We start from the raw sequence: 27,044 nt of genomic DNA, 5'->3' as shown, positions 1-27,044 counted from the left end.
AATCCAGTTTTTCATGGAAAAACTAAACATTTTAATATCAAACTGTATTTCTTGCGTGAGGTGCAGAAACATGGTGAAGTTAAGTTGATTTATTGCAAGTCTGAAAATCAATTGGTTGATCTGTTTACTAAACCACTTCCAGCAAACAGGTTTGAGTTTTTAAGACAAAGGATTGGAGTTTGCAGCTCCTCAAGCAAGGAGGAGTGTTGAAGTTTGCTTGCTGAAGCTGTCAAAGAAGGAGCTGTCGTGAAGTCTGTTATTTCTGTTAGTTCTATTTATCATGCTAATAATAAGCTTTTGTCCTAGTCTCTAGGTATTAGTTAGTCTGTTATTAAGTTAACAGAACATAGCATGATTTCATGCTATAAGATTGGAATTCTGTTATGTTTATTTTAATATAAATGTGTAACGATTGCATGGATAAAATTAATAAGAATTATTGATTCTATTCAAATAAATATCAGTTTATTATTCTGCTCTTTCTTATCTTCCTTATTCTATCTTATTTCTTCTCGTATACATTCTCTTCACTTCTTTACAAACACTGTCATGCTCTATGATTCAAGACCCTTTTCTCTCTGCTTAAAGGCAGTGGAAGAAAGATAAGAACACCTCCCCCTTTGGCTACATCTCTGGTTATAATTGATCTTCATGGAGGATGCTGAGGGGATTGAACTACAAATCACAGGTTAGTCAGATTATTTTTACTATAAGTGCGCTGCTTCTCCATACATGTACTGCTTATTCTCTTTTCTATATCGAATTTAGTTGTCGTATCAGTGTCCAAAGCATATGATTAATCTTCCATTCATTTTCTTATGATCTTCTTCTTCAATCGAAAACTTAGAATCCAAAATATTCAGAAATTGCTTCAGTAATTAATTGGTGACCAATATGAGATAGGTAGACCAGTGGCTTGCTTTATTTAATCCAGTTTTATGTCCTACATAACCCCTTATGAAATGATCCAGCATATGATATAAATGAAGCATGACAAGTTAGTGAAGCCTGTTCTTCTTAAATTAGAGTCTGGTTAACTTTCAATATACGCAGTTAACATGCAATCATGCCATGAATACTCATAGATGGACTTAAGGCAAGAACAGGTGTGGGAGATCAAAATCCTCTGCAAGTAATAATCATTTTGCTCTTCGCGTCCCCAAAAGGCGTAGTGTGATGGCAAAGGGCTTGAGATCTGCACAGCAGGTCTCGAGTTCGAGTCAGGGCGTGCACTTTTTATAAGAGCCTAAGACAGCCGAGGTTTTACTTGCTCACCTGGGCTCACAAAATGTGCTTTTCAGGGGGTGGGGTTTCCTCAAATCAAAAAAAAAAAAAATTTGCTCTTCACTTGTTTGTATTCAAGTGAATGGTTTTGCTATTTTCCAGCTGCAGATGATAAAGAGCCAAACTCGAGCAATGATGCCTCCTCTATTAACAACAAAATGCAGCTACTAAAACTGATTCATTACAAGTGGTGGCTCCGAGTGAGCTGCTATATACTATTTCTTCTCTCAGGCCAATCTGCCGCCACTCTTTTGGGAGGATTATACTATGACAAAGGTGGGAATAGCAAGTGGATGGCAACGTTTGTTCAATCTGCTGGCTTTCCAATTCTACTTCCCCTCCTTTTCTTCTTCCCTTCTTCTATCAATTCCAACACCGCAACAAATCCCATTAGCTCTTCCTTTGCAAACAAACCAGAAGGTCCTAAACTATCCACTCTTGCATTTCTATACATTGGCTTTGGGGCACTCTTAACATGTGACAACTTGATGTACTCGTATGGACTCTTATACCTTCCTGTCTCCACTTATTCTCTTCTCTGTGCAACTCAACTGGCCTTTAATGCACTCTTCTCCTTCTTCCTTAATTCACAAAAGTTTTCTCCATTTGTGTTCAATTCTCTAGTTCTCCTTACTGCTTCAACCTCCTTTCTAGCAGTTAATGCAGACTCTGAGAACCCTGCAGGCATTCCCAGAAGAAAATACGTAATTGGATTTTTCTGTACACTTGGTGCATCAGCAACATACTCTTTGTACCTTTCCCTCGTGCAGCTTTCTTTTGAGAAGGTTATCAATAAAGAAACCTTCTCTACCGTGTTGAATATGCAAATATATCCATCTTTTGTTGCAACTTGCGGCTGTGTGGTGGGACTTTTTGCAAGCGGGGAATGGGAAAGTCTTGAAAATGAGATGAAAGAATATAAAGAAGGAAAAGTATCCTATTTGATGACTCTGATTTGGACTGCTATTACATGGCAAGTTTCCTCAGTGGGTTTGTTGGGGTTGATTTTTGAGGTATCCTCTCTTTTCTCTAATGTCATAAGTACACTGGCTTTGCCTCTTGTTCCCATTCTTGCTGTGATATTTTTCCACGATAAGATGAATGGTGTGAAGGTTATGGCAATGCTGCTGGCAATCTGGGGCTTTCTTTCCTACATTTATCAACATTATCTAGATGATGCTAAATCCAAGACAAGCCTTACCAGTGAAACCGAGGTTGCTGGGGCACAATTAGAGACTGGTTGATAGTTTAAACACACAAGAGAATTAATGAACAAGGTAAGAGCTAGGAAGTTTAAGCAAGTCCTATAAATACAGAACAATTGCAGGGAAGAAGTTTCTTTAATTTTGTATAGTCGTTTTACCATTTCATCTATTATGGATTTGTGAATAAATGAAAGAAATCAGGTTTGACCTTCACATGCTACTTCTGTTTTTTAGCTGGACAATGGAAGAACATGAAGAAGAAACTCATCATCGACAAATAAACCATGCAGCTTCTTTTCTAGACTAACGTATTCCTGATACTTGAAAAGCTTGCTCTAGAGTCTCGAAGGACAGCAGAGGAAGAGAGACAGAGAGCGTGTCAGGCCCTGGTTCCTAGTTATGCCCCTGCACTTTCCGACAAAATCCTAGTGTAAGTAGGAATCTCGATAAAAAAGGATTTGTGTTAGAATGGTTATAACTAGTTAGTCAGATTTGTGAATCAATCAATAAACACTTGGGATGTTAAAATACTTTTGTGTTTTAGTTTTCTGAAAGAATTAAATTACAACTGAAATTGCTTGAGTAAAACTGTGTTTACTCAACCATATATATACACGTAAAGTCTGTTACAATGAGAACTCCTTATAAGAGTTGTAGTTGCAGAGGGATGGGAATTGCAGAGACAGGAACAAACAGAGAACTGGGAACATTGAAACTCTAGGATAAAGATATCAGTGTTTATCGTCAATCTTAATATTGTGAACTTTATCCTTATCATTCCCCTGTAAACTGGCAGGGACATCTATCACAGAAAGTTTATCCCGGAGGTAACAGAACCGATCAGCCGTGTGTCCCTTGGTAAAAATATCTGCAGGTTGCAGAGAGGTGGGAACATGTTGAAGTAGTATATCTTTATTTGCCACCTTTTCTCTGACAAAGTGGTAATCCACTTCAATGTGTTTCGATCGGGCATGGAAAATAGGATTGGAGGCAAGAGCTAAGGCACTTATATTGTCACACCATACGACTGGAGCAGAAGCAAGAGAAACCTGCAACTCACGCAACAACATTCTTAGCCAATACACCTCAGCTGTAACTAGAGCTAAACACCTGTATTCAGCTTCAGTATTGGATTTTGACACTACAGGTTGTTTCTTAGCAGACCAAGATATGAGATTGGACCCAACAAAAACACCATAGCCACAGGTGGAGCGTCTGTCGTCAGGATCACCGGCCCAATCAGAGTCACAATAGGCATTGATTGCAAAGGAACCAGGTCTGTAGAAGAGACCATAATCAAGTGTTTGTTTTAAGTATCGTAACACGCGTTTGGCTGCTGTCCAGTGAGCTGAAGTAGGCGCTTGCATGTGTTGACAGAGTTGATTGACTGAGTATGCAATGTCCGGGCGTGTGAGAGTTACATACTGTAAAGCCCCCACTGTTTGCCTATATTCAGATGGGTCTGGAATACTTTCTCCATCAAACTTGGATAGCTTAGACCCGGAGACACAAGGTGCATGGTATGGGCGGATACCAGTAAGCTGCACACGGTCCAGAAGATCAATTATATACCTTGTTTGTCGAAGATGTAACCCTGAAGAATTACGTATGGCTTCAATTCCCAGAAAATATGTCAACTGACCAAGATCCTTCATAGCAAACTCAAGTTGTAATTGAGATATAAGAGTGATAATAAAATTCTGATCATTTGAGGTAACCAGAATGTCATCCACGTAAACTAAGAAGAGTGCATGGACATTGTCACGATGACAGATAAATAGTGAGGAATCAACTTGTGAACTTCGAAAATCAAGAGCCAAAAGAGCAGTAGACAGTCGATTAAACCAGGCACGGGGAGCTTGTTTCAACCCGTAAAGAGATTTATGAAGCTTACAAACAAATTGGGGGTGTGCAGGATCAACAAATCCTTTGGGTTGTGTCATATAAACTTCCTCTTCTAACACACCATGAAGGAAGGCGTTAGAGACATCAAGTTGACGAATATCCCAGTTGAAAGAAACAGCGATGGCAAGAACCATTCGGACAGTGGAAGGCTTGATGACTGGACTAAATGTGTCAAGAAAATCAACGCCACTTCTCTGTAGATATCCCACAGCAACTAATCTGGCCTTGTGACGTTCAATACTGCCATCAGGTCGCCGTTTGAGTTTTAAAAACCCATTTACATGGAACCAAATTCTTACCAGGGGACGAGAACATAGTGACCATGTATCATTCTGTAACAAGGACTGGAATTCACTGTCCATTGCCGCACGCCACTCAGGAATGGTTACTGCTTCAGCATAGGAACGGGGCTCAACACAAATCAGACCTGCATGCAAAGCTTGAAGGGGGTGACGAGTGGAATATAAATGAAAGTTAGGGAACCTACGAGGCTTATGATGACCAGTCTGTGATCTAGTGATTATTTTGGTGGAAGACTCATGAGTAGATAGGGCACCATTTTGGAGGTTAAGGATGGTATTGTCATGGTGGTCAGAAGAAGGACTAAGAGTTGGTGCACTAGGTATGGGAATGGATTCAGAAGAATCGGGTTGGCCAGAATAGAGAGATGGGAGAGAGGAGGGGAGATGGTATTCATTGGAATTAATAGCTGGAGCAGGATGAATATTATGTAAGGGAAGGTCAGTGAGAACCTGGGTAGGTGAGGAAGTTGCTGGGGGAGGAGAAAAATCAGAGGATGAGGGGAAAATATGTGAAGGAGGAGTGAAGAACAAACCTGGAGACATACCTGAAGAGGAGACGCAGCTGGCAGGATCTGTGATAATGGAGTGTGCAGGAAATTGCTCTTCGTCAAAAATCACATTTCGAGAGATATAGACACGTCTGGAGGAAGGATCTAAACATCGAAATCCTTTGTGATTGGAGCTATAACCAATGAAAATACAAGGCATGCTACGATATGATAATTTATCATTTGTGTAAGGACGAAGACATGGAAAACATTGACATCCAAATGCTCGAAAATACGTGAAGTCTGGAGGAAGATGAAAAAGACGTTCATATGGTGAAACATAATCAAGAACTTTAGTAGGTAGTCGATTAATGATAAAGATAGCAGTGAGAAAAGCATCAACCCAAAATTTCTTAGATAAGCCTGATTGAGCTAGAAGAGTAAGTCCCATATCCATAATATGACGATGTTTCCTCTCAGCAAGGCCATTTTGTTGAGAAGTGTGAGGACATGATAGTCGATGAAAAATTCCATTATCCCTTAAAAAATGTTTAAAGATGGTGGAACAATATTCACCACCATTATCACTTTGAAATTGCCGAATTGGGAATTTAAATTGTTTCTCCACTAAAAGCTTGAATTTAACAAATGTAGAATAAACATCAGACTTATGTGAAATAGGAAACATCCAACAAAAACGAGAAAAATCGTCAATAAAAATAACATAATAACGACAACCACTTAATGAAGGTGTGGAATTGGACCAGACATCAGAGTGAATTATTTCTAGGGGAGCAGTGGACTCTCTTGATGAGTCAGAAAAGGGCAATTGTTTAGACTTGCCTAGTTGGCAAGGTGCACAAACTGATGTTTTATTGATGGAATCACTAACTGGAAGAGAAAATTTGGAAATGACACGACGAAGAGTTTCTAGGGAAGGATGGCCCAGGCGACAGTGCCAGATGGAAGTAGGAGCCTTGACACCAACAGTCATTGTGAAAGCATGATATGGTGAAGCAGATAGTTGATGAAGGTTGATCGGATACAATCCATTATCACTTGGTCCCGTCAGGAGCGTGTTCCCCGTCAGGATATCCTTAACAGAAAAATCAGAACCAGTGAGTTCAAAAAGGACATTATTATCCTGACAGAATTTATTGATAGAGAGGAGATGAGCTGATGCTTGAGGACAATAAGCAACATTATTTAAGGCAAGAGTAGTAGAAGAGAGGGTTTTAATGGAAGCATTGCCAGTATGAGATATGTGCAAACCTGTACCGTTACCTACGCCCACAGAAGCATCACCTTCGTAAGGATGAGAAGTTGCAAGATTAGCAATATCTGAAGTAACGTGAATATTAGCACCACTGTCTGCATACCATTGATGTTGATTTAAATAAGTTGTATTGGCTTCTGCAACCATGGCTGCTAAGTCAGTAGGAGGATGTCGTCCTTGAAAAGAGTAATTCATGTGGTTAAAGCAATCCAAGGCCTGATGGCCCTCTCGTTTGCAGATTTGGCATGGAGATCTGGAACGAGAGTCAGAAGGAGCTGATGAAGATGGACGTGAGAGGTGAGGTAGTGGTTGCTGAAATTGAGAGGAAGCACTACCCGATCCTTTAGATACCCCGGAGAAGCGAGATTTATTACTGCTGTGACGAGAACTGATTTTAGCTGCAGGTTTATGTGAGTAAAGAGCATAAGAACCTGCCTCATGGTGAAGAGATTGACTATGAAATTGTTGCATAAGGTCATGGTTCAGTAGTTCTGCATGAAAATCTGAGAATGACATGGATTTCTCTTTGGAGAGGAGCATATACGTAGTGACAAATGAATGAAATGAAGAGTTGAGACCATTGAGAACAGATAATATTAGATCAGAATCATCAATAGGTTTGCCAACAGCAGAGAGTTCATCTGCAAGAGTTTTTGACTTCATCCAGAAATTTCTGACAAGGCAAGGAGCCTTGCTGTAAAGATTGCAACTTTCGCTTGATAAGAGAAATTCTAGAAGTTGATGGCGCAGCAAAACGTGCACCAAGGGCTTGCCAAGCAAGACGAGAAGTTTCAAGGCCATAAATGGTGGAAACCACCGTAGGAGATAATGAGGAGATAATCCATCCAAGGATTGTTTGGTCCTTATACTGCCAAGCCATATAAGCAGAATTAGTAATACCTTGGATTTTATATTCTTCGCTGGAAAATTGAGGAGGACAAAAATCAGATCCATCAACAATTCCCATGAGACCATAACTCCGAAACAGAGGAAGCAATTGAGCAGTCCAGGCAAGGAAATTAGTTCCATCAAGTTTGATGGAAATAACTTGAGCTGGAAGATGAAATGCAGCGGAAGAAAAATCTGAAGTAGTAGCCATAGGATCGTTGGAAGCGTTAGCTATGAGACGCTCTGATACCATGAAAGAATTAAATTACAACTGAAATTGCTTGAGTAAAACTGTGTTTACTCAGCCATATATATACACGTAAAGTCTGTTACAATGAGAACTCTTTATAAGAGTTGTAGTTGCAGAGGGATGGGAATTGCAGAGACAGGAACAAACAGAGAACTGGGAAAATTGAAACTCTAGGATAAAGATATCAGTGTTTATCGTCAATCTTAATATTGTGAACTTTATCCTTATCATTTTCAACCTCTGTCCCGGCATTATAAGAAACATATGGCGCGCAAATTTATGCCGGTCTGGTTACAAAAGAATTTCAAGAACAAAGCCCTTTTACAGAAGCACGTTTAGACTACAATCTTGATAGACTGGGCATGACTATTGCGCAGAGATCGGTTCATTGTGCAGTTTCAATCAATTCATTCTGTGGACTATCGTAATTCATTTCCAGTACTCTTGAGCTAACAAGCGGCTTAGCGAGGAGCTCAAGAGGCATGATATATGCTGAAATAATCTTCAGCTTTGTTGCTGTGTCAGAAACTAGAGCTGAGAAGCTTAAATCGGACTGTATTTTTAGACCTGCTGGCAGTAAGTTGTCCATATAACGAACTTGGTCTCTGTGCATAGACCTCTGATACAAAGATATTTCGGTGTGTTTGATATTGTATTTTGAAAGTGTTTTTTTTTAAATATATTTTTTTATTTTTTATTTTAAATTAATATTTTTTTATATTTTATATCATTTTAATGTATTAATATAAAAAATAATTTTTTAAAAAATATATATATTATTTTGATATATTTTATTATTTTAAAATAAAAAATACTTCGTCTTTGCTAACCAGTCAAAATTCTTCTAAGATTGGTTTGTTGTACTCTAAATTCTGTCTATATATCCAACTCTGAAGAGTTTGGAGAATTCGACTGTATAATAATGACTTTTATAAAATAATAGATTTTGAAACTTCTAATACTGTGTTTGATTTCTGAAATTAATTTTTTAAAATTTACTTTTTAAATTTTTTATGTTTTATTTGTCATTAGAAAAGTTAGTTAACAGAAAATACTTTTCAGTCAAAGAAAAATTTAGCTAGGTTTTCAGGAAAATGTTTTTCTTTTATTTTAGACGAAAAATACTTTCTGAAAGTTGTGAAAAAATTAAAAATGTCATATTATTTGCTGATTATATAAAATTTGGCCCACAAACTTTTGATTGCTATATATATTTTGTTTTGAATATTTATTTTTTTAATTTCATCCCTTAAAATTTAATTTTTATATTAATTTTAGTTCTTATTTTTATAATTATTATTTGCTTTTCCTTATCATTTTTTAATTGAATGTTTTTATCTATCAAATTTGATCCTCATTCTTTTGATTGTTACTTATTTTATTTGAAATAATTTATGAAATGTTAATTATTATTATTATTTGAATTTCTTCATCTTTTAATTTTTTTATTTTTTAGATTTTATCTCTATTCTTTTGATAATTATTTATTTTATTTGAGATAATTTATGAAATTATATTTTTTTTTTTTCAATTTCATTCTTATTCAACCTTTTAATTTGTAAGATTTGTTCCTCGTTATTTTAATAAACTTGAAAAAAATAAAATATTAATAAGTTATTTTTCAACTCATTTTCCATGACATATTCAAATACTAGAGAGTGTTTTTCAACTTATTTTCTATTATATTACAAAATATCAAAAAATAATTCACTTTTCTTGAAAATTTTTTTAAAAAAATATTTTTCAGCAAATAAACGGGGCATAAAATCCGTGTTTTATTACTTTGGATTTCATGAGGTTATGCCTCCATATGTCCATCCAAATTAGACACACTAAATATTGGTTTTTGATCCAAAAATATTATAATTATAATTATATTATAAAAAAAAACTAAAAGGCTTCTATTCGAACATTGCATCTTCTTCTTTTTTGGTCCATGGAATTTCGACTCTCAATTTTTTATCTTACAATTTGGTTCTTTAAAATTACTTTGATTTGCGTTTGGCCTTGGTAATCCGTTTTTCATGCGCACACATGAGGATCTCGAGGCGTGAAGAAAATATTATGTAGCTCGGTTAAGTCTCGGTTTTGTGAAACAAAATTCAATTTAATTGATTTACAATAATTAGACCTTGAGGGATCAAATTTGAAGCTTAAAGAAATGTTCGTTACTTTTTTTTTTTTTTTATCAAAATCAAAGAACTGATTTGCACGATCAAGGAGCAAGTTCATATGCTTTTTTTATGTCCCTTAACTTATTTTTCAATCCCATCCCGCTGCATTGATTTTATTTAAGATTTGATTTGATAGTTTGTTTTAATTGGGAATAGTACAATATCAAGAGAATTTGTTTGTGATTTGTTAATGCTTAATTTTCTAAAATAAAATAAAATTAGTCTAATTTAAAAGAAAAATGTTAAAAGATAAAAATTAAAACTAAAACAAAGTACAAGTACTAGGGTAAACAGGCAAGGAAAATAGACTAGCCTACAATTCATGCACCAACGAGAGGAAGGGTTCCCATGGTTTTTAGATGGAGCGTGCGATGTTCAACAACAACTAAAATAATGGCTTTTGCAGTGACACTAAAAACGTCATGTAATGATTTTGTAATATAACCCGATTGATTATGTAATTCCCCGGTTAATTTAGTTTTTAGGCTTTGAGCCTTGATTTTTATCAAAAAAAAATAAAATGATTGCTTTACATAATTAATTTTTACAAATATTACAATGAATAAACAACAATAAGTAAATAATTATAAAAAATATTATCTAAATTATATTTGAAAGATTCATTCTTTACTTACAATAAAATCAATATAAAAATTTGGATCATCTATACTTTCATGAGATTAACATGTAGAAGTATATCCTTAAAATTACATAACGAATGAACTCAGTTTCAATTAACATGCCAACTTGGTCCAGCAATACCTTTTATTGTCAGTAAAAAATAGTTATAAAATATATATATAAAATATTTATGTGTGTAAAACATTTTAGCCATTGCATATTTAATAATTTGATTATTAAGGACAATGATATGAATCGTAAAATTTGTAATAGGTTCTAATTTTATACTATAAAATACAATACATCTATATTGTAGACTAAAAAGACTTGTAAAAACCCCGTAAGAGCTTTATAAATGTAAATATATATAGTTGAAAAAACATATTCTTATAAAAGAATTTAGATATACAAATATAGCATTTGTTTGTATTTAAAAAAATTAAAAATAAGTAAAAATCATTGTTGGTCAATTTACTTTCTAAATTTGATCATATTAAATCATTTACTAATAATTTAATTATATTATAAATGTGTTTGATATTATGATAGTGGTTGTTTTTTAAATTATTTTTTATTTAAAAATATATTAAATTATTTTTTTTATTTTTAAAAAATAATTTTTAATACAACAAATTAAAATAATCTAAAAATATAAAAATAACTTAAAATAAAAAATTTAAAATTCAAAAGTTTTAAAAAAATCAGCCGTTTCGTCATCAGAGACTCACTTTTTACTTTTCCCGTTAATTGACTAAGAAGCCCATAAGTTGACTTGTGAAAAACAATGCCATGTTGACATGTGTCAATCTAGTCCTTATAGGCAGTAGATACTAAAATTTAAATTCAAGAAAAAATATAAAAATGAAAACAAAATCTAATCTAACGTCGATTTTATAATATTTTTTATGAAAGGATAAATGTAAAGTAACAGTTAACAAAGTCTATAGATGCATTTTATTAGTTATATAATAAATAGTTTGAATGTAATAAATATATTTAAAGTAAATCAATGTAATGAAGTTTAATATTTTAGTAAAATAGGTTTTTTTATGGTGATCATACACATTTGAAAAAAAAAAACCATAAATAAGGCTAAAATTGCTAAAAACTTAACAGAGGTTATTGAATGACTAAAAAAAAGGGAGGTACAGGCGGATAGTGTGACCAAATTATTAAATAAAAAGGTGTAATATGATCACATTCGAAAACTACAGGGACGAATAGTGATTTTTAGCCATAAAAAAAAAATACGATAAGCGATGACCTAGTGGGAGTCACGGGGAGGTCCACTCCAATTCAAACCAACCATGAGGTTAGCTGACATGGCGCATCAGTATAAATGACACATACTTTCTCTCTCCCTCAAATCCCAAATAATCGAAATAAAACAAGAAAAGCGAAAATAGCTCTCTTTATCTTTCTCCTCTACCTGCTCTCTGTCACGTTCACTTCGTGTTTTTTAGTTTCCCTTTTGCGCTCCATTTCAAATTCAAAAACAATCTCAACTACCTCTTTGCAGAAACATCTTGCAGTTACAGAAGAGAAACCTAAGGTTTCTTCTTCTCAAATGGCTACCATGGAGAGCTTGATTAGTCTTGTTAATAGAATACAGAGGGCCTGTACTATTCTCGGTGACTACGGCGGTGACTCTGGTGGCGCAGCTGCCGCTTCTTTGCCTACTCTCTGGGAGTCTCTTCCCTCTGTCGCCGTTGTTGGTGGCCAGGTCCTCCTCTCTCTCTGTATCTCCACTCACACTGTATTTTTGTTATATATATTTGTGTGTTTTGGAAATCTGAAGTGCACGCGGTTGTTTTTGAAAGTTTCTCTTTATTTTCCTCTTATTTTTTTACATTTTTTTTCCGTGTACCGTGCACGCATACGTATCGTGTCTTTATATGTGTTGCATACGTATGATTTTTTATGTGTTTTGATATTTTTAGTGAGTGTAGTAGTTGTTTTTGAGCTGTTAAGGTCTGCTTTGTATTTCTGTTTCAAATGAGAATTTGTTTTTTGTTCTAAGGATTTTATTTATTTTTCTCTAACTTGAATAAAATTAATTTATCGAAAATGCAAATAAATCAATTTTTTGGCCATATATTTATGTATATCCAAGTGTATATTTATACGTATATAGGTAATAAATATTACAATATGTATGCTTTTGTGTATATATTATTGTAGAGTTCTGGAAAGTCATCAGTGTTGGAGAGCATTGTGGGTAGAGATTTTCTTCCAAGAGGATCAGGTAAATTTTCAATTTATGTTTTTCTTTATTTTGTTGATTTTAGTTTAAAATATGATTGGATGCTGAGAAATTTAAAAGAAATAATAGAAAACGTGAATGTTTTCTTAGGTATTAAAGTTTCAAGTCAATTGAGTCAAACTACTTTAGCAAATAGTTTTATATTTTCTTCCTGGTTTGTTTTGTGGAACATTTTTTTGGTCCTGCAGTTTCCCCTTTGCTTTCTCCTACCTTCTTTGTTTTGGACTCTGTTTTGTTGTTTACATGTATGAATTTAAACTGAAACTTAAAAAAAATGCATAAATTGAAAGTTTTGTAATTTTTAGTTGATGTGACTTGAGGAAAAAAAGAAGAAAAAAGTTGGAAGATATGAATCTCATTGAAAGTTTTGGAATTATTAGTTGATGTAACTTGAGGAAAAAAAGAAGAAAAGTTGAAGTTATGAATTTCATATGAATTTTTTTTGTTTCTCGCTTGTTTGGATTAATTACATCAATAATGTTTTGCATAAAATTTGGGTTATATATTGGTATACCTTGAAATTTGATTGCACTTTAAGATTGAAATGAAAATGAAAAATGAATAATTTTTAAGTTTCCTTGGTTTGATTGACAGGAAAAAATATTCCTTCCACGTTTTATTTCTTATAGTTTTCGTGTGATTTTCAGGGATCGTGACAAGGCGGCCTTTGGTATTGCAACTGCACAAGACAGAACCAGGAATAACCGAGTATGCAGAGTTTCTTCACAAGCAAAGGGAGAGATTCACAGATTTTGGTATGTGATCTGTTATGCCGATTATAATGTATGATTGCGTTACTTAGTTGCATAATCTTTCAGAAAGTAGTTAAGTGTTTGTTTTCTGGTGAAATGCTGACCAGATACGTGTCTTATCTCCCAGCCTGCTCCAGATTCCCTCTCTGTTTACACTTTTGACATTTTGCATTGTTTTTGTGCTTCTGAATTTTGATATGATTAGATGATTTATTTGGGATGACATGTTTCTAAGATGAGGGTTCTAATGGCTTTCCGACTAAAATTTTGATAGGTTTCATAGCTGAACTTTCCTCATGGTATATTGGTTGACTACTTTCTTCCAATATTTCAAATTTGATCTCTTTCCTTATTTGGCCATATTAAGTTGTTTATCAGAAAACTGCCACTTTTACAAGATAGAAGTTATTTGGCTATACAATGTTTGTGTTTCTCTACCTTTTTCTTATCTTTTGGAGTAGAAGGTACATTTACCAGTGGTTAACTGTATTTCTTTGTGTGCAGCCATGGTCCGAAAGGAAATTCAAGATGAAACTGATAAAATTACTGGGAAGTCAAAGCAGATATCTCCTGTTCCTATTCATCTGAGTATCTACTCCCCAAATGGTAAAAGAACTTGAGCTGTGCAGCAAACATCATATTACATCTATTTTCCGGAACACTATTTATGGTGACCCTTATCTTGACTGGATCATAATAGAATTACAATCGTTTTGAATATATCAATTTCTTGCAGAATGTTCACGGTATGTCATTTTTTTTTCCTCTCGCAGTTGTCAACTTGACTTTAATAGATTTGCCTGGTTTAACAAAAGTTGCAGTAGGTACACTTCTCTTTCCTTCTCTTGTATGATTCTGCCCTTTCTTCTGTTAAAATGCGTGTGCTATTTTTATTAGTTTCTTCATTCAACCATCAAGTGCATAACTAGAGATGTTTGTTAATGATAGAGGGTCAACCAGAGAGCATTGTTAAGGACATCGAGAATATGGTTCGTTTATATGTTGAGAAGGTAGATCAAACTTATTTTTGAGCAATTTATTGATAAAATTTATCACTTAATGAGCATTAGATGTAATATTCATATCATAAATTGCTAAAAATATGCACAATTTGTGGATTTAAGATTGTATACACTTCTGTAGATTTATACATACACTTACACGAATTACTAGATTTACTCAATTATTGCATGTCTACCCTCTTTCTTTCTCTGAATTTGTGCAATGGTTCTCTTCATCAATTATGCTTTCTAATTTGCCTCTCTGGAGGACTCTTGTTATTTGTCTTTAGCAAAAGCAAAATTTTGGTGGCTAAGGGAGACTTGATTAGTGGCTCCACCCACACCACATGTGTGCTCCAAACCACAGTAGAAGCTCTAGGAGTTTCATTTTATTAGTCTTTCTGTTTTCAGTGTTTTTAAACTACTGTATAATGTCTGTTTTCCATTGATCATAATGAATGAAGTTTCCAATACTTTGTGATTGGTTTTTGTTATGAATGTATGAGGTATTGCTACATTTTTTGGTTAATATTGATCTGTTGTTTTTTCCATGTAATCTCTATTTGTTAATTGAGAGGATGTCAGTGTGTTTTGTCCCTCTTTTCATGAAATTCAGTTGTATAACTTGCTTGAGGGAATTGGTTCAACTTTCTTTTTGGCCTAAAGCTCTATTGGTAAAAAGGATGGGTAGGTTGGAGTAATTAAGGTTGGGGTTTGGAACATTATCCTGCAGAAGTTGGGGAAAGGAAATTTTTTTTTTTTATTATCCCAAATTTATGAGAATTGATAAATATATCTATTTTCAAGTTCTTTATGATCTGCTTCTGCCCCCCTACGTTTTAATGCACTAATATGTGACCAATGGAATGCAGCCAAATTGCATTATTCTGGCCATAACTCCAGCCAATCAAGATATAGCAACATCTGATGCTATCAAACTTGCTAGAGAAGTTGATCCAGCAGGTTTTACTTTCTTCTCTGTTTCTTTTTTTAGGACTCACCCCAGCCTTACATGGTGCATTCCCCAACTTTTTTTTATATATTTTTGGTGTTCTTTCCTGGATGTGGAGTTTTTCTGTTTCTTTCCAGGTGAAAGGACATTTGGTGTGTTGACAAAGCTTGACTTGATGGATAAGGGAACAAATGCACAAGATGTAAACTTTCTTGCTTTTCTCTGTTCTACTGCAATTTTGTAGTACTGAAATGTTTCGCTTCAGTCTAGTTGATATTTGAAAAATGCTAATCCGTTCTATCAATTGAGTCCAAAATGGGCATAATTAGAGCATTCCATATGTTTTATGACTGCAAATAAAAATCAAACAAACCCCCTTGTACTTTTATAAGTTATGTTAGTGAGCATTTGTTTCTTTGCATTTGATAATTTATACTTAATTACATTCCTCTCTGTGTAATTTAAGGTTCTTGAAGGAAGGGCTTACCCGCTTCAACACCCATGGGTTGGAATTGTTAACCGCTCTCAAGCTGATATTAATAAAAATGTGGATATGATTGCTGCTCGTCAAAGGGAGCGCGAGTTCTTTTCCACCAGTCCTGATTATGGACACTTGGCTGGCAGAATGGGTTCTGAATATCTTGCAAAACTTCTGTCCAAGGTTCAATTTCTGCTTTATATGCGAATCTGACAGCATTTTCTCCACTTGTTGTTATCCCAACTTCTTTATCAATTGCTAAATGTCAAGTCTATTAGGGTGAAATTCTTCTCTTCATCTTATCCTCTAGTTTTCAGAAACTAACTCTGCATGTCCAATGTAATGTTGACAGTTTTCCAAGTTATGTTAACATTTTTCCACTTCTATATTTTTTTCTCAATTCCATTTACAATTGCTGATCACTAATGAGAATTGATGTGTTTCTAGCATTTGGAATCTGTAATTAAAACTCGCATACCAGGTATCACATCTTTAATAAATAGAAGCATCGATGATCTTGAATCAGAGTTGGATGACCTTGGTAGACCTGTTGCAATTGATGCTGGGGTGAGGAGTTCATGTACTATTTGTTTATTGTTGATAGATGGACATCAGCTGGGTTGATTATTTACTAATTGTTGTTATGTGTGTGTAACAGGCTCAGCTATATACTATTCTAGAGTTATGCCAAGCATTTGATCGTGTATTCAAGGAACATTTGGATGGAGGGTACCATGACAAACTTTGTTTTTCACCATTCTTTCTGTTAATGAAACTGTTTCCAGCTGTTAGTGGAAGCAGCATCATAACACAATTTGTTGCTTCATTTTGAATCATATCAATAGTAAATACATAAGGCCAGGTCTTAGTTTTGATTGATTTTGTGTTCAAGGGAAACGTGCATAGTTGCATTGAAGGAATACTCATTCTCTTGATTCAAGTGCACTTGTTCTTTCATGTTATATTTGAATAGATCAATCTTAGAAATTCCCATCAATTCTTCATTATGAGCTGTTTGTTTTTGATGATATTGTTTTCCTTTCTAATTATCTGAATGATTAGATTCTTAGAACTACTATAACCAGTTTTTTTTTTTTATTAAACCTCAGGCGTCCTGGTGGTGGTCGAATTTATGGAGTTTTTGACTACCAGCTTCCTACTGCTTTGAGGAAGCTTCCATTTGACCGTCACTTGTCTCTGCAAAATGTAAGAAAAGTGGTTTCAGAGGCAGATGGATATCAACCTCATCTAATTGCACCAGAGCAAGGTTATCGACGTCTTATAGATGGTGCACTTAATTACTTCAGAGGCCCTGCTGAAGCTTCTGTAGATGCCGTAAGTAACCATGTTTCTTGTTTTAAACTTCCATCATCTGTTCTTCATGGTGAGTTTTCATATTAAGTAACTGATAATGATGGATAAGGAATTCTTATATGTTCATGAGATGTTTGCTGGTCTGAAGGCTCAGGAAATTTCAGGGCTATGGATGATATCTGAGTGATATGTATTCAAAACATTACAGAAGAAAAATAAATGGAAGTTTGGCTAACGTTCAGGAATTCTTTTCAAAGTTAATTCAAATAAGTAGTGTCTTTTAAGAATAAGAGTCTCTGGATACGCAACAAAGGTTTGCATCACAAGATGTGGTCATAAAATTCTGTCTCAGCTTTCATCATTCCTCAATACAAATTCCATCAGATCTTATCCAGTCATGGAATCTGCAATATGTTCTATTGATTGGTGTTATCTCGCAGGTTCACTCTATTTTGAAGGAGATTGTAAGGAGGTCAATTGGAGAAACCCAGGTTTGGAATTCAGAAACTTTATAGGTATATGACTGGAAAAGATCTAGAAAGAATGATAATTAGTGATTTGGGAAATGAACAGGAGTTGAAGCGCTTTCCAACTCTTCAAGCTGAAATAGCTTCTGCAGCCTATGATGCACTGGAGAGGTTCCGTGAAGACAGCAAGAAGACAACTTTGAGGTTGGTGGAAATGGAATCCTCTTACCTGACTGCTGATTTCTTCAGAAAACTTCCCCTAGAGGCGGAGAAGGGTGGAGATCCAACTGTCTCTAATGTAGACCGATACGCAGAGGGGCATTTTCGTAGGATAGGATCAAACGTATCCTCTTATGTTGGTATGGTGTCTCAGACACTGAGGAATTCAATTCCAAAGGCTGTGGTTCATTGTCAAGTGAAGGAGGCCAAGCGATCTTTACTGGATCACTTCTACACCCAAGTGGGTAAAAAGGAGGTATGGAAAAAACCTTGGCATATTCTCCAATGGGGATTTGATGTCATATAAACTTGGTTTTTTTTTTTTTTTTTTACCATTTGCCTACTGCAAGACAATTACAAGTACGTGTTTTATTGATTTTTCAGTCATTTGTTCTGTAGGGAAAACAACTTGCAGCATTGCTAGATGAAGATCCTGCATTAATGGAAAGGAGGCAGAAATGTGCAAGAAGGCTTGAGTTATACAAAAATGCAAGGGATGAGATTGATTCAGTCTCATGGGCTGCATGAGATGAATGGTGAAGAGAAAATCTGATATAGTTAGTGGTTGACAGGCATGATACGGCAGGTCCAGTTTTTTCAGCTGGGATGATTTTTTATATATCCTGAATTTGTCTCTGTTGCAAGTCTTTCGACCGCTTTCCTTTGCGGATGTCTAGTAGTTGCTCTTATTATAATCCTTACTCAGGATTTTTATTTTTTAATTGTTTAGTACGGTGGTTTTTTTTTTCACTTCCAAATGTAGTTAAATAACATTTTTTATTTTTTAAAATTTACTTTTTTAATATTAATATATCAAAATAAAATAAAAATTAATTTAAAATTTTGAAAAATACGCACTAGCGGCTTCCCAAATGCTTCTTAACTTTCCTAGTTTGAAATCTAGCTTATTCCCTTTTAATCCTTATGAATTGAAAAACTTAGATGTTATCCATTTGTACATTTATATAGTACAAAATACACATTTGTGACATGCCATCAAATAGTTTTAATTAAAAATGGTTTATTTTTTTAAAAATTTTTTTATTATTAAAACACCTACCATAGTTATAATAATTTATTTTTAATTAATTTCTATTAAAGGTTTATCTAATTATTAATTTTAGGGTTTATAAAAATTAAGGTGTGTATAAGTTAGCTCAAACATTCTATATAAATAATTTATTGTCTGAGGCAAATTTAAACCTGATTTTTTTTTTTTTTTTTTTGTCATTTAGCATTCTCTCTTGGAGCATTAGTAACCGCAGTCCGTTTCTACTTTCTAGCCATGATCTTCAACCCATTTATTATTATTATTATTATTATTTCTTTTATAAGCCATCTACGGCCTTCATTCAGGGTTCCATCCAGTATAACATAACGCTGCTCTTAAAATTGGTAGAATCAATTTTCTTTTATGGTGTACATAGGTAATGTTATGGTATTGTGCGTGTTTTTCAGCAGTAAATAAACATATATTACTAATCTTATATCGATAAATGCATATGAATTTCAGTCAAGCTCATGTATTGTCACAATTCCATGAAACATGAATAGAAACTAGAGTTCTTAAGTTTTAAAATTAAAATTAATAAAGGAAGACTTATAAATATTCTGCAAAAATCTTTAAATTCAATAATACGATGGGAAAAAAAATCAACAATTTATATAAAGGTATAAACTGTCATAATTACCAAAAAAAAAAAAAAGCCAAAGCAATTAAAACAAAAACTTTGTAGTCTAATTCAAAAGTCATTCTAAATTGTGCTAGTTACATTGAGTTGATCATCTTATAAAATTAAGTTTGTAGAATGATCTAGTAAAATTTTAACCTATAGATAATTAACACATGTTACATCACAAGTAGAATAATTATTTTTTAAATGTACATACATAATGTTCATGCAAATGTTTTTCGGCAGTAAAAAAAATGAGTCATTAGTTTAAAGTAAAGTTTTAATTAAAAATAAATTTAATAATTTTAATGTGAATATATTAAAAAATATGACAATAGCACAACACTAGTAAACAATGAAATACTAAATCAATTTAAGTTAACCCATCAAACTTACGACATGAGCCATAAATTTAACTAGGTTTAATAAGTTTATGTTTTTTAAACTATTTTTTATTTAATTATATATTAAAAAAAATAAGATAAATTTTCTTCATCAACCATAGACTTTATTTTGAATTGTGACGATACAGCGCAGGTTTCGACTCATTGGACAAAAAAAAAATCTTGTTTTTCAATCCTCCTCTCACTTAAAAACATCTAAAAAAAAACTTAACATAGACTTTATTATACCTGCAATTAACCTCACATTACCCTTCAATCTCCCAAAAACAAAAAAACAACCCGATGAAAAAATATTCTAGAGCCCCTATCTACATCTTTCACTAAATGAAGAGTTAAAAATACTATAATAGAACTTTCCTTACTAAATAAAATCTATTGACACTAAGAATAATTTTATTTTGCTAAATACATTAACTGAACGACATTTTTTTTATGTCATGAGAATCATATATCAAGTCAATCAAAACAAATCATCAAAAGTCCATGTTCAAATCAACTCAATGTAAAATGAACAAATTAAGAAAAAAAATCCAATACTAAAATAGAAAAATTAAAGAATAAAAGAGTACATCGAGTATAACTATTATAATCTACAATATAATATATTTGTATATACGAGAAAACTAGGTGATCTTGTAGTTTGTTTAATTAATATCCAAAAAAATTAGTTTTGCATCAAATAATAAGCTTAAGAGCTTGTTGATATTATAGTAATGATTTCTTTTTAAATTATTTTTTAGTTGGAAATACATCAAAATAATTTTTTTTTAAATATTATTTTAATATTAGCACATCAAAATAATTTAAAAATAATCATAAAAATAAATATAATAAGCTCTAAATCATTGTATCACCATGGCCCTATCCCAAATTCCTAAATCAGAAACTTCCCGTTCACTTTGACCCCTTTATTTTCTCCAAGGTCTAATTATTTTAGCCAATGATGAAAGCGAGACTCAAGTTTCCATTCTCTTTTTCTTTTTTCCAGATTTATGGAAAAAATTTACAACACGAGAAAACTGTTATTTAATCCTGTGTTTTTAATAAAACAATGAGTTAATAACTTAATTAATCTTTATGTTTTTAGTGTCAATCCCTTTAATTTTAAAAAATAAATCTATAAACATTAGCGGGATTTTATATTTGTCTAGAACTTAGTCATTTTATTAGTTTTCTGTGATAATTTCATTGTTTTTTTTTAAATGTCTTATTTTTATTCAAAAATCTTAGTCTCACTTACAAAAGGCAAAAATAAGATTGCATTTGAAAAGACACTTTGAGCATTTACAGAAGAATTTAACTGTCAAGATGCTATTATTAGACCTCATTTGACAACGCAAGCCCTTAATCAAGCCTGTGATCGTGATCCTTGCTCGAGCAGTATGTTTTACAGGTTAAGCAGTAAATAATGGTGGAAAGATGAGCAGTAATACACTATTTTGCAAATGAATTATTCAAGCTACAGCTTTTCCTGCACTCTCAAGCTCTTCCAGTGCTGCCCAGAGTTTCGGATCATTATAATCCTTGAGGAGAAGGGTAGGGTTTGCTTCCACCAGCGCATGCTCTGGGTTCCCTGTAGTCAACCCAACAACCGGCAACCCAGCTGCCACTCCAGCTTTTATCCCTGAAACAGAATCCTGTTCAAGTGAAAACCAGAAAAGCAAAGCATCAGATTTCACGAAAGAACAATGGCTTGGAGCAATATTTGGAGGGAGCTGAGGGAAGAAGGGATACCTCAAATACAAAAGTGTGGTCTTTTGACACCTTGAGTGCTTCAAGAGCCTTCAAGTAGGGGTCTGGGTGTGGTTTTGGATGCTCACATTCACTTCCTATTATAAGAGCTTCAAAGAAATCTGTGAGCCCCAGAATCGATATGATGAGTTCAGCATTCTCTCTTGGAGCGTTAGTGACTGCAGCCCGTTTCAAGCCATGATCTTCAACCCATTTCTTCATTTTGTATAAGCCATTTACAGCCTTCAATCTTTCCGGGGCCAATCTGTTTTTCCATTGGAGAAATCTTATGGTAAGGGCTTCAGGAAAACTAATAACTATATATATATAAGAAACTTTGGCATTTTACCTCCGAAACACAGCTTCTTTATCAGCAAGAAATTTCATGCCTCCTTCAATATCATCAGGGAAGAGAACCAAAGCCATATCTTCATTGTGCTTGCCAGAAAGTTTCTCAGAGAAGAACTTCTCGGTAATAGGAACCCCTCCGTTGAAATTTATCTATTACAAACCAAAATGTTGGTTAATCCCCTCCACTTCATTTTGTGTAATTTAACTCATTTGATCATTGATCAGAAACAAGGACCCTATTCATTAAACAAATTACCTCTTGAAGCATTTCTCGAAAGGTAAAATAGTGAAGGGGATCAGAATCGCATAAAGTTCCATCAACATCAAATAATACAGCTTCCAGTGGAGCAAATCCAGAAAGAGAGCTTTTTCTGCACCCAGAAAACGAAGACAATTGAATCAAGATCATCAATCGCCATGGCTCGTGAGTCGTGCCCCTGATTTCTTAACCACCAACTAAGCATCAAAATTGCATCTTCAGTCCAGTTTGCTTATCATATCACGCCCAGTGACTTGGTTATTATTATTTTCAATCCGCCTTTATCCATTTCCTTCCCCAGGGCCTAATCTATTTTCCACAAAAAAAGCTGAGATGTTTGAACTTCAGGCAGCGTGAAAATGAAACTCTTTTTGGATCTGGTTTTTGTTTCAATACCATTAGAGACATCATTTCCATCTTCGTGCTTAGCATCCATTTAAAATTTGTATTACATTCAATAAAGAGGATGCATGAAATAATCAACCGAGAAAACAATATTTGGGTAGTTAGGTGGATTACAGAAAACAAGGGATGTGTTTTCAGCTGTCCTAACACTCAGCACCACTTGATCCGATGGATTCGTCACATTTTTTATTCTCGTGTCTCAACTCTGAAGTTTTATGCTAACGCTTTTACTAATATCTGCTAAAATCTCTCCCTAAATGATACATGTATTTAAAACATAAACAAAACACCTGGTGTAGAACCAGGTAATTAATTACAAAACAGGACAGAGTGGATTGAGACTGAGACACAGAATCATAGGCAGTAAAACCTTTTTGGTTTTCTAAACATCCATTGACGTACACAATCAACATTAAAACCTGGAAACGAAGATGAAGCACGAAAGGAGATTAAGAGAAATACCTCTCAGCCGAGTTTTCACCAGAAGAAGCTGTCATTGCTTTTATTTGATGCGAGGCTGCAAATAGCACAAGGATCTATCTATATACTCTTTGAGAAGAGAGAGCTTGTTCTTCTTCAAGGGCGTATTGAATGAACAAGAGGTCCAAGTGCCCAAGATAATTGAAGATTAACCAAATAGGGAATTTGGTAGTTTTTTTTAAATATATTTTATTTTAGAAATGTATTAAAATAATAATTTTTATTTTAAAAAAATTATTTTTAATATTAGCATATATAAAAAAACTAAAAAAATATTAATTTTTTTTTTAAAAAATTAAAACTTTTTTTAAAATCATTTTTATAACATAAAAACAAACAGTAAACAGGAAAAAAGGGGAGCCACAGACGCGGGTGGGCTGGTTCACTGCCTTCTTTTTAGACAGGATGTTTGGGATTGAGGTGTGACCTGCTTTTCGAAAAAATTCAAACTTGTTTTTTTTTTTTTTTTGCTAAAATTGAGTTTGGTTTGTATTTTCTGGATCGTTTTGATGTGCTGATATCAAAAATAATTTTTTAAAAAATAAAAAACATTATTGGCATGCTTTTCGGCACGAAAAGCTATTTGAAAAGCAACAGCTACCACACTCCCAAACATCCTTTAATGCATTTCACGTTACTACTTTGTTGTCTATTAATAAATACTGACATGATCACGGCCCGAGGCATTTCAAATATTAACAAACATCTCCTAGTCTAGTATTTTGTTTTTTCCTCTAGCTGATACTCTTTAAATCCTAACACATAAATATATCCCCCACACTGTAGTTTGAATATAAAATCTCAAACAAACTCTGACTGCCAAGTTAGCTAGATTGGATTGTGCCATTATCATTCTGTGAATCGGTGAAAGGTTTGGAAGGGTTCATTCTGAAGGGCCTATTTGCAAAGACGTGGCTCCGAAAGTGACAAGAGTTCCGAATAGTAAACATCAGAAAATGCATAATCAGATCATAATGATCGAATATAAATTTGTTTTCAGATTACACACCGAAAGTAGAATACAATTGTGGATTGTGATTCCATTTATTTTCAAGTGATTACCCCAGTACCTTTGAGAAGCACTGCGTCCGCATGGTCTCTATGAATGTTAGGAGGGACACATCCCCTAAAACCAAATGGACGCCATTCATTATGGGCCAATGCGCTTGATGTCAGACCGCAAGCAGCTTCAGGGGGTAAGATACGCTAGTTCTATTGGAAAAGAATTATTCAGGTAAATCATAATCCTTCTAGTTACCAAGGAGATTATTCAAGCAGCAGGTTTTGCAGCAGCTGCTTGCTTATCAAGTTCTTCCAGAGCTGTCCACAACTTCGGATCTTCATAATCCTTTATAAGAAGTGTAGGCTTTGCCTCCAGCAATAAATGTTCTGGGTTTCTGGTAGTTAAACCAACAACAGGCATCCCGGCGGCCACCCCAGCTTTTATGCCTGAAACAGAATCCTAACCAAGGAAAAACAGAACAGAATGTTAGGAAAATCTCCCGAGCTTCAGAAGCTTAGAAAATAACAAATCCAGGAAGAAGGCCAACCTCGCACACAAAGGTGTGGTCCTTTGACACATTGAGTACTTCAAGAGCCTTCAAGTAGGGTTCTGGGTGTGGTTTGGCATGTTGACAATCATCCCCAATGATAACAGCATGGAAAAAATCTGAGAGGCCCAGAAGTGAGATCATGAGTTCAGCATTTGCTCTTGGAGCATTCGTAACTGCAGCTCGTTTCAGCCCACGGTCTTCAACCCATTTCTTCAATTTGTATAGACCATTTATAGGCTTAAGTTGCTCAGATGCCAACCTGTTTCAAATAGAAGAAGTTACATGGTTTGGACCTAGAGGGAATCTCAACAAAGGAACTAACTAGTAGGTGATCTACCTTCGAAACATGGCTTCCTTATCATCCGTGAATTTTAAGCCTCGCTGGAGATCATCGGGAAAGAGGGTCAAAGCAATATCCTCATTATGCTTGCCAGCAATATTCTTAACAAAGAATTCCTCCGTAATTGGGACCCCATCATTGAAATTTATCTGTTGGACAACACAATGTGATTAGTTCTCCAATCTGGATTAGTAGTTTTCAAAAAGTATAGCTTAAGTGATAGGTCTATCAATTAGACAGCATGATTTAACATATTCACCTCCTCAAGGAAAGAACATCTCCTGTTACAGCTTTGCATGGTGTGATGCACATGACATGTGTGTGGAAGAAAAATATGATCACAACACAATGAAGACCTGAGTTTTCAGTACAGAAGCATTACCTCTTGAAGCATTTCTCGGAAGGCATAATGGTGGAGGGGATCTGAATCACAGAGAGTCCCATCAACATCAAATAGTATCGCTTCCAAAGGAGCAAGCCTGGAGAGAGAGAATGTACTGCATCCAATTTTTTATAAAAAAAAAAAAACAAAAAAACGAGTGTGATTCAATAATGAAGAATCCCAAACGGCGAACAGTACAAATCTTTTATCACCAGCTTACCAGGCAGTTACTTTAGCATCAAGAGCCAGTGTCAAAACCACTTTGCCACTAGATTGAGTCACTAATATCCTATCTCGTCATTCATTTTCTTCCAACATTACATGATTTTGACAAGAGGAAAAAAAAAAAAAAAAACTTGTCCATTGAAGCTTGTTTCATCAGGCACATGTCTATGTATGAAAGATGTGGGCTCCTAATTATGATTTAAAGTGATAACAGGACAGTTACTAACTTATTAAAAGCATTCATAGCCAACAGTTCCAGATTTGGGAGCAACCAACTACTTTGAACCTATCATATCCTAGCTAGCTCTTCCACCACCAGTTCCTATCAACAACACTCATGCTTCGATTAAAAAGGAAGATCAATCCTAACAAAAACAACTACGTTTTGGGAAACTTATAAGACCTCTGTATACTCTCGATGAATTGTCCTAAGATAATTGTCAAAAGAAGAAAAAATAATATCGAGAGCAATGCATGCAATATTATCTAGCAGATCACAGGGGAAAATAATAATAACAAAGACTTGTGGGTCTCCCATTACTGAATCAATACGTATATGATGGAAACTCTAAAATGCATTAAGAAAAAAGATTATGAAAATCAAGCCCATGGTTAGAGGGATCATAACTCCAAAAATAAAGAGAAAACCAACATCAAAAGAATGAAATAAAAGAGACGAACACCAACACATTAATGATCTTAAATTGTATACAAATCTAAGAACTTAAAAGGACCCAATAAATAGCTTGCAAATATTAAAAGGAAAAAAAAAAAAAACGCACGCATCATCAACAATATTTTCTGCAGAAGAAACCGTCATGTTTTGATGTCAGGGAAGCCTCGAGTGTTTTTGCTTGCTTTATCTAAAAAACAAAAATAAAAATGGTTTGTGTTGTGAATTATGGGCTGGTTTATTGAAATAATTTAAAGAGAGAATATAAAAGAGAATCAATTGTTGGAGGTTGAAAGATTCCAGTTGCCGACTTGCGTTGCCTTTCTGTCCCCTAATCTCTATTGTTTTGTTTTGTTTTTTTATTATAGCTCCCCGATTTTTCTACAAATATGAATTGAACCCCCTTTTCTTGCAATTTCTTTGGATAATAGACCATTAGTAATTTTTACCTAATATCTTCTCCAATTAAGGGAGTTCCATCAACATAATGGTTTAAATTTTGAGCACAGTGGCTTAAGATTAATGGAGATCTTGAGCAAAATAGTTTTTAAAAATTTTAAAAAAATATTTTTTATGTATATCTGACAAGTAGAGCCTTGAATAATTTTCATTTTATACTTGGAATCTGTTTTTAAATGAGGGTAATTTTTACTTGATAAAATAAATTAACAAATATATTTTATTTATTTTTTAGACCTGTTGTTAAGTGAAGATCTTGGGTAATTGTTT

General features: G+C 34.1%; 4 protein-coding genes across 7 annotated transcripts; 2 read left to right on the top strand and 2 right to left on the bottom strand.

Moving 5' to 3' along the window:
- Positions 1-549: 549 nt before the first annotated feature.
- LOC118039315 (probable purine permease 11) lies at positions 550-2,977 on the top strand. 4 transcript variants are annotated; one of them, XM_035046008.2, is made up of 3 exons: positions 550-688; positions 1,387-2,561; positions 2,724-2,977. In XM_035046008.2, exons 1-2 carry the CDS (start codon positions 652-654, stop codon positions 2,526-2,528), a joined length of 1,179 nt encoding a protein of 392 aa, XP_034901899.1. In that variant the 5' UTR covers positions 550-651; the 3' UTR covers positions 2,529-2,561; positions 2,724-2,977. The 4 variants fall into 4 exon arrangements, with proteins under 4 accessions (XP_034901899.1, XP_034901900.1, XP_034901901.1 ...); XM_035046010.2 differs by having other exon boundaries at positions 556-688; positions 1,393-2,561; XM_035046012.2 differs by having other exon boundaries at positions 586-688; positions 1,364-2,561.
- An 8,773-nt stretch (positions 2,978-11,750) lies between these two features.
- Positions 11,751-18,589, top strand: LOC118039314 (phragmoplastin DRP1E). The gene is made up of 15 exons (XM_035046007.2): positions 11,751-12,116; positions 12,575-12,638; positions 13,304-13,411; positions 13,913-14,014; positions 14,182-14,232; positions 14,357-14,418; positions 15,282-15,372; positions 15,499-15,563; positions 15,828-16,022; positions 16,287-16,406; positions 16,498-16,568; positions 16,949-17,174; positions 17,594-17,644; positions 17,727-18,095; positions 18,239-18,589. Exons 1-15 carry the CDS (start codon positions 11,961-11,963, stop codon positions 18,365-18,367), a joined length of 1,860 nt encoding a protein of 619 aa, XP_034901898.1. The 5' UTR covers positions 11,751-11,960; the 3' UTR covers positions 18,368-18,589.
- Positions 18,590-21,162: 2,573 nt separating this feature from the next.
- On the bottom strand, positions 21,163-23,283 carry LOC118039313 (haloacid dehalogenase-like hydrolase domain-containing protein Sgpp). The gene is made up of 5 exons (XM_035046006.2): positions 23,125-23,283; positions 22,255-22,369; positions 21,997-22,148; positions 21,651-21,912; positions 21,163-21,553 (listed from the first exon to the last, which is right to left on the bottom strand). The coding sequence occupies exons 1-5, from the start codon at positions 23,157-23,159 to the stop codon at positions 21,371-21,373; spliced, it is 747 nt and encodes a 248-aa protein (XP_034901897.1). The 5' UTR covers positions 23,160-23,283; the 3' UTR covers positions 21,163-21,370.
- A 799-nt stretch (positions 23,284-24,082) lies between these two features.
- Positions 24,083-26,573, bottom strand: LOC118039312 (haloacid dehalogenase-like hydrolase domain-containing protein Sgpp). The gene is made up of 5 exons (XM_035046005.2): positions 26,425-26,573; positions 25,418-25,532; positions 25,033-25,184; positions 24,693-24,954; positions 24,083-24,604 (listed from the first exon to the last, which is right to left on the bottom strand). Exons 1-5 carry the CDS (start codon positions 26,460-26,462, stop codon positions 24,413-24,415), a joined length of 759 nt encoding a protein of 252 aa, XP_034901896.1. The 5' UTR covers positions 26,463-26,573; the 3' UTR covers positions 24,083-24,412.
- Positions 26,574-27,044: the final 471 nt, after the last annotated feature.

This window comes from Populus alba, chromosome 1 (genome assembly GCF_005239225.2).
Source record: "Populus alba chromosome 1, ASM523922v2, whole genome shotgun sequence".
Taxonomy (NCBI): domain Eukaryota; kingdom Viridiplantae; phylum Streptophyta; class Magnoliopsida; order Malpighiales; family Salicaceae; genus Populus; species Populus alba.
This window is presented reverse-complemented; position numbering and strand designations above follow the sequence as displayed.

Excerpts from the sequence above, each read along its gene's own strand:
- LOC118039315 (XM_035046008.2), top strand. The coding sequence starts at position 652 with ATGGAGGATGCTGAGGGGATTGAACTACAAATCACAG. Across the intron at positions 689-1,386 it reads GATTGAACTACAAATCACAG|CTGCAGATGATAAAGAGCCA; the intron begins GTTAGTCAGATT and ends GCTATTTTCCAG.
- LOC118039314 (XM_035046007.2), top strand. The coding sequence starts at position 11,961 with ATGGCTACCATGGAGAGCTTGATTAGTCTTGTTAATAGAATACAGAGG. Across the intron at positions 14,419-15,281 it reads TTCGTTTATATGTTGAGAAG|CCAAATTGCATTATTCTGGC; the intron begins GTAGATCAAACT and ends AATGGAATGCAG. Across the intron at positions 17,645-17,726 it reads GGTCAATTGGAGAAACCCAG|GAGTTGAAGCGCTTTCCAAC; the intron begins GTTTGGAATTCA and ends GGAAATGAACAG.
- LOC118039313 (XM_035046006.2), bottom strand. The coding sequence starts at position 23,159 with ATGACAGCTTCTTCTGGTGAAAACTCGGCTGAGAG. Across the intron at positions 22,370-23,124 it reads GGTGAAAACTCGGCTGAGAG|AAAAAGCTCTCTTTCTGGAT; the intron begins GTATTTCTCTTA and ends TTCTGGGTGCAG. Across the intron at positions 21,554-21,650 it reads ACCACACTTTTGTATTTGAG|GATTCTGTTTCAGGGATAAA; the intron begins GTATCCCTTCTT and ends TCACTTGAACAG.
- LOC118039312 (XM_035046005.2), bottom strand. The coding sequence starts at position 26,462 with ATGACGGTTTCTTCTGCAGAAAATATTGTTGATGATGC. Across the intron at positions 25,185-25,417 it reads TCCGAGAAATGCTTCAAGAG|ATAAATTTCAATGATGGGGT; the intron begins GTAATGCTTCTG and ends GTTGTCCAACAG. Across the intron at positions 24,955-25,032 it reads AAGGAAGCCATGTTTCGAAG|GTTGGCATCTGAGCAACTTA; the intron begins GTAGATCACCTA and ends TATTTGAAACAG.